General features: G+C 49.8%; 1 protein-coding gene across 1 annotated transcript in view; it reads left to right on the top strand.

Annotated features, from left to right (window-relative positions):
- Positions 1 to 5,625: 5,625 nt before the first annotated feature.
- ZNF236 (zinc finger protein 236) overlaps positions 5,626 to 6,682 on the top strand; it is an 86,964-nt gene continuing 85,907 nt past the window's right edge. Inside the window, exon 1 of the mRNA XM_086608530.1 lies at positions 5,626 to 5,686. Within this exon, the coding sequence (XP_086464656.1) occupies positions 5,626 to 5,686 (61 nt within the window). The remainder of the gene's footprint in view (positions 5,687 to 6,682) is intronic.

The raw sequence follows: 6,682 nt of genomic DNA, 5'->3' as shown, positions 1-6,682 counted from the left end.
TATCACTATTTCCATCATGTTGGGAAAATGGTAATGTTTTTTCTTAGAATGACATTGCCTGAAGTCAAGCCATGATACAAAAATACATTAATTAAAGGTATATTTGTTTCTAGTTCACAAGCATTCAGAAATGAAAAAGCTAAAACATGAGAATTCAAAAAGTGCTCTATTTATTTAAATGTCCTGATTTTAAGCAAATTGTGAGAGATTTGACAACGTGGAGCACCACACACCTACAGCTTTAAATCAGGGCAAGTACTGTGCTGTCCCAGCTTGGAAAACATGGACAGAGAGCTGTTACATGTTCTTTAAAACGAAAAGAAAATTACTGAGCATATTCTAATAATTTTTTTTTTTTTTTGAAACTTATATAAAAAGGATAAACTTGAAGTTTTATTAGAGTAATGGACTCATCCTGAATTAAAATTCATGCCAGAATCAACATTTTTACTCACTGGTTTTACCAATGAGTGCAGCAAATAATTAAAAAAAAAAAAAAAGTCGAAACATGATCTAACACATAGAAGCAGTCTGTTCAAATCAACCAAACCCAAACTGAAGTTGGACAGCTGGCATGGGAATTTTAGTCCAAACAGTTCATGTGTGGCAAAGCCATAAGCAACTGAAAATAGTACCTTACAACAGTAAGAGTCTGACAACTGTTAAGACTAAATAGTACCTTACTTATTAAGTAGCTTTACTGAGATGGTTCACCAGATTTCATCAGTTTGTCTTAAAATTTAGTAGCACCTTTAGCACTACTAGTTGGTAGTAAGACTGAGGATTCAATTTTCTTTGTGGCCTTGCGCTAACCTCACTCTCTCCATAGCTACATTCTTCATCTGCAGATAAAAAACAAGCAAACACTACAAGTTGTAATGTTACACAGTGTAACATCAGCTGTAACTTTACACTGACACAGTTAACTTTAGCTGCTTTTCTTCCTAGAAATCAGTGATACCAGTGTAGTGGTTTTAGGCTGATCCAGCAACTAAAACTCACACAGTCTCTCCTTCTCCAGTAAAGTAGAGAGGAGAGAAAAAAAAAACAAAGGGACTGAGGGTTGAGACAAGAACAGAGGGAGCACCCACCAACCATGGTCCCGGGCAAAACAGGCAGAGCTTTTCTCAAAGCAAAAGAGTTTATTAATGATTACTTAGAAGGACAAAGGGAAACAAAAACCGATTACTCGAGAGGACAGAAAGAAACAAAACCAGATCTTAAAACCGACACCTTCCCCCCCCCTTTCCTTTTCCTCCCGGCTCTACCTCCTCCCCCCAGCAGCACAGGGGGCAGGGACTGGGGGAGTGCAGGTCAGTTCATTCCGTGCTGTTACTGCTGCTTCTTTCTTAAAGGAGAAGGAGTCCTTACACCCTTTTCCCCTGCTCCAATGGATCCCCTACCCACGAGGAAAAATCCACAAACTTCTCCAGCGTGAGTCCAGCCCACTGGAGACAATCCTCCCCACAGACTGCTCTGGTGTGGGCTTTACCACAGTCTCGGGTACTTAGGGAGCTGTAGCCACTCGCTCCGGCGTGGGTCGTCACTCAGACTCCAGATGCCTCTCCGCCTTGTCGTGCACCCCAACACGACCATCCTCAGGCTCAGGCATCTTCTCCCCACAGGCTGCGAGTGGGTCTCTGCTCCACCGAGGCCGTCCTGGTTGCAGGGGGGCCGCCTGCTATCTCACCATCAGCCACAGGGGAAACTCGGCTCCGGCACACCTCCTCCCGCTCCATCCTCACTGACCTGCTGTCGATGCAGCTGTTTCTCTCAGATCTCAGTCCTCTCCAGGTGAACTCGGCCCAGTGGGCACCCCGGGAGTGGGGTGCCCCCGAGTTCCCCAGCTGGCTCCGCCGCCGCCATTCTCCGTGGGCGGCGCCGGCACGACGCAGGCAGCTGCCCGGCCGGGAGCCAGGGAGCAGGGGCAGTGCCCTCCTCCCTTCTCTGCTCGATCCTGGGCGAAGCACACCTTCCGGTCCCTTTGTCCTGACTTAAATAGGGCAATTCGCAGAGGCGCCCTATTGGCTCAATCCCGAGGGGGATGGCAGTCTGATCTGGTAGCCGGAACCAAACCTAACCCGGTTCCAAAACCGGGGAGGTCGCAGGGAGCAAAACCCCTCTCCTGCCACTAGAACCACCCCCCCCCTCCACATCAAACCATGACAACCAGAAAAAAATTCATGATGGAAGGAGTTAAAAGCCAACCATCTAGCACTCTCTGTATCACCTTACAGATTCCATATGGGGAACAGACCCCTATTTCCTTTGCATGGATAGCAGAACATGAGTGATGGTCTCCTAGGCTCTCACCTGAGAAGGCACTGGGTTGCAATGCTAGGGCACACTCCAAAGCTGGGAAGTTTCCTATGTAGCACCTCCAGAATAATGCCAGAGATTTTAGAGAAAGACTGTAATAGGTTATTTTATTATTTAAAAAATACAACACATTTAAAATATTTTGAAATCTCAGCATCTCTACAAATGTAGACAACAGATTCACTAACGAGCAGAGCAACAGTTTTAGCTACGCATGCAGTGCCTTTCTTCCAGGAGGTGCGAAGTGCAGGCGAAAAACATCATGTCAATCACATAGAGAGAGAAGGGAAATTACACAGAGATTAAACAGCTCCAATAGATTGAAAGTGGCTATAAAGTCAGAGACAATATTTTAAGCATATGATTTACCACTGGATTTCCTTACTAATAAAAAGCTATTTTCAGATGCTCTTCAATACCTATTCCATATACTTTTCAGAAACTGTTGTCTCCCAGTACCACAGGTTCCTTGAAGACCTTAAGTAAAATCTTATGCTTTTTCTACCGTTATGCAGAGCTTGTTTTGTACAGAATGTGAGAATAATGCAGGAGTGTTACAACACTGATAGGCAACAACAAACACACCACATACATTTGGAACACACGACGTACAGACTTTTGCAGTACAAAATTAACCATGGTTGTATGTGCTGCTGCTGAACACTGAAAGACATGCAGGGAACAATAATGTTGAAAAGCTAAAATAGAAATTAAAATTGGCTTTTACGTTAGACTTGAAAAATGAAGTACAATTTTCATTACTATCAGTACAGACAGAAGCTGCCTGCACATACAATTCCACTTACAGTCCCGTAAAGTGCACATCAGTTCTTTTCAAAACTGAAACAAAACTCAAAATTCAGAGTTCCTAATCTTAATGCAGAAGACCTCAACAAAAAATACAGATAGTCCTGATAACAAAGTTTGAACAAAATCAGGAGAAATAGTTAAAATAAAAGCTTATGCAAAGTTTTTTTAGATCCTGATTCAGCTGGGGTGCTTTGTTTTTGAGTCCTGTCCCTAGGGTCTAACTGAAATCTTGTGAACATCTGTCACCTTGTCTCATGTACTTGTAGGTTCTAGTTCACTGCTGAAACAACCTGCAATCTTAATTTCCAGCACAGAACTAGCCTATAACCACCAGAGGCCACTGCTGGTCTTTGCCTTTTCCCTTCATGTAGCTGGGCCATAGCAAGGAGTCAGCTCACAGGAGCCCCAGGCAAGGATCATGGCAGCTTCAGTCCACCTTTCCATATTTACCAATGCTGCCCTTCTGCAGAGAAAATTAAATACAGTACACTTGTTACCGGCAGATAGAAGAAACAAAAAAAAAATTATCTAAATATTGCTTACCCAACCTTAGCCTTCAGGAAGAAATGAAACTTTGCATTCCAAAAACCTGATTTCACTCTTTGATATGATTAAATCTGGTAGCTAAAGGCAAGTTTTTAGATGTAATTTAATTAGGTATCAGAAAGGCATTTAACTTAGATCTGATGAAAAAAAATAGCTCCATACATTCGCAACAGAACGACATACGTGAATTAAAAAAGTGTTAATTAACATTCAACGATGAGAATATTAAGTAATGTTTTGCTACTAGTCTACAGATATTAGTACCCAGCTTGCCCTAATTTTTTGATCAGTGATCTGAAGTACCTCCTTAATACTAGTCACAGAGACTACAGAAAATCGCTTTAAAGTAATAAATGTGGATAGGGTCATCCAGCCTCCTTAACTAAGCCTACATCACATTAAACATGCTTTAATACAAGCTACTGAAACACTACATGGATTGAAATAAAGAAACCAGCAAACCAGGTGCTGGCCATATGGGATGGAAGGAGGAAAAAAAAGGGATATTCTGGAAAGCAGTGAGAACTACTTGAGCATTTTAACAGTTGAGTAATGAAGCAGCAGCAACCTGGTTCAGTGTGAAGTGGGTTTTGGATCACTCTGGGTGAAAGACTGAGTAGCAAAAAAAAAAAAAAAAAGGTAGTAGGGAGTCTTCTCATAGCAGTTCCCTTTGTATAGAAACATACCCTTTTTAAAAAGATATTTAAAAATTAAAAGGTGCAGAAAAAAAAGCAACTCAAGAGAAAGCTTTAGAATCTTAAATACATGAAGATATTGAGATAATGAAAAAAGATTAATCAAGTCACTCATCTAAAAGAAATGTTTTGTATTCAAAGTTTTATTTAGCAAGAAAGAGGTGTAATAATTTTGGAACCTGACACCCTATGAATTCACAGATGACACGCAGCAGTGTCTCTGGACGCAACGAAAGCCATGAAGCGCTGGAACGAGCTACCAACAAAAACACCTCCACCTTTACCGATGCCTTTCCGCATCCCGCTTCCGCCGCGCACCCGTGACCGCCGACAGGATGCCCTCACGCAGCGTGGGGCTCGGCCGCAGGGCTCAGCCAGGCCCGACCCCGCGGTCCCCACGGGGGTGGGCGCTGCAGGCAACGGCGCTTCTGCCGCCAGGCTGAGCCCCTCGCCCGCCGCGCACGTCTCGGTCACCGCTCCGGCCAAAGCCAGAACTGATGGAGGGGGCAGGAGAGGAAGCGAGGGAGCGATGGCCCCCAGGGAAGGGCGCCGGCCCCGCCGCCGCGGCCTCGGCCGAGCCCGGCCTGAGGCCGCCCCGTCTGTTTCTACGCTCTGAATGGGGCACTTCAGCCTTTCCGCTGGAGCGACACGGCCCCCAGGAGGACCGGAGGCCCCGACCTCATACGGCTCTGGCTCAACCCCGCTCCGCGTACCCCACCGCCCCCAGCCCCGCGCATGCGCCGCCGCACCCGGACACACCAACCCCCCCCTTGGGGCACGCAGGCACATGGAGGCGCTCCCCCCCGCCCCGTCCTGTCTCGCCTTAGCGCATGCGCAACCCAGCCTCCCCGCCACCGCCCCTCCGCGACCTCTTTCACGCTGCCGTGTACAATCCTCCCCCCCCCGGCCCCGCGCTGGCGAGGCGCTCTCAGTGCGCCTGCGCCGCCCGGCCTTGCCGTGAGTTCTCTTCTTCCCCGCTCGCTGTTCTCCCTCCCCCCCCCCGCCCCCCGTCCCGCTCCGCTCCCCCGGTGGGTCGGTGTGCGCCTGCGCCAGCTCCCCGCCCGAAGCGCTCCCGCAGCGCCGCGTCCCCGGCGGCCCGTGTGTAGGGCCGGGTTCGCTTTCCCGTCCCCGCCCCTCGTTCCCCCTTCACCAACCGCCGCGTCCTCCGCCGTCGCCAACTGTGTGTGCGTGTGTGTGTGTGCGAGTGCGCTGGGGCGGGGGGGGGTGGGGGGAGGGAGGGAGGGAGGGGGCAGCCATGCCGAGGGGGCGGCCTCCCAAACCCAGCAGGGAGACTAGCGAGGCCGGCACCGAGTCAGGTAAACAGCGCGGCCGGGCGAGCGCGACACGCGCCCGGGGGTGGGAGCGCGGGAGCCGCGAGAAGGCGAAAAGCCTCCGCGGGCTCCGCATATAGTCCCCGGATATGGGGGAGGAAGGCCGGGTCTATTGTGTGAGTGTATAGGCGAGAGGGCGGAGGGGAGGGAGCCTGGCCCGGCCCTGCGGAATGATACCGAGCGGGCAGCGCCCGCCGCCCCACACGGCGCGGCGGCGGGGAGCGTGGTCGGCCTGACGGACCCTGCCACCTGCCCGCAGCCTCCCGCTTCCCTCTGGGGAGGGGCAGCGGCGGCTGTAATGGCACCTCACCCGTGGAGGGTGCGGGGGGAACTGGTCGCGGCGCGGCCGGCGCCTTCGCCTGCTGCCCCGTCGGCGAGGTGGCCAGTGGAGAAGGGTTTCTCGGGCCGGGCCGGGCCGGCGGCCTTGCCTTCCTCTTCCTCCTGGCGCGCCTCCGGCCGTGCTGCGGCCGCTGCGGCCGCAGGTCCCGGCGCGGGGCTGGCTGGAGCCGGGGAGGGCCGGAGGAAGAGCCCGGGCGGGCTGGCGGCAGGCAGGACAGGAAGGGTCCCGAGTCCTTCCGCCGCTCTCTTCCGTCCCCTCGCACTGCCTCCCCTCCCCCCAGCCAAATTAATGAGATGAGAGCTTCGAATAAAGGATGATAAACGAGTAAAAATAAGATTCAACTCTTCCACCTCTCTGATTATAAGAAGGGGGGGCTTTCTTTTTTGGGGCTTTAAAAAACACCTTTGTAGTCGTTTACTTTGTGAGTATTATGTATAAAAAAGAACTGATTTTCCTTCCTGAATGTGTATTAGTCTGTTGGTTTTTGTTTGTTTTTTTCTCAATTTTTGCTTTCATTTTATTGTTGATGACTAGAGAATATTTCAGGGCAGGATTGGTTTCATGGGCTTGGGGTTTTTTTTGACAGCGATTTGTAGCTAGTGAGTTTTCTGGCTCTTTTGTGTAGTTCCTTCCTGCTGATG

Source organism: Tauraco erythrolophus, chromosome 3, assembly GCF_009769465.1.
Source record: "Tauraco erythrolophus isolate bTauEry1 chromosome 3, bTauEry1.pri, whole genome shotgun sequence".
Classification (NCBI taxonomy): domain Eukaryota; kingdom Metazoa; phylum Chordata; class Aves; order Musophagiformes; family Musophagidae; genus Tauraco; species Tauraco erythrolophus.
Note: the sequence above shows the minus strand (reverse complement) of the source record. Positions and strands in the feature narration are given on the sequence as shown.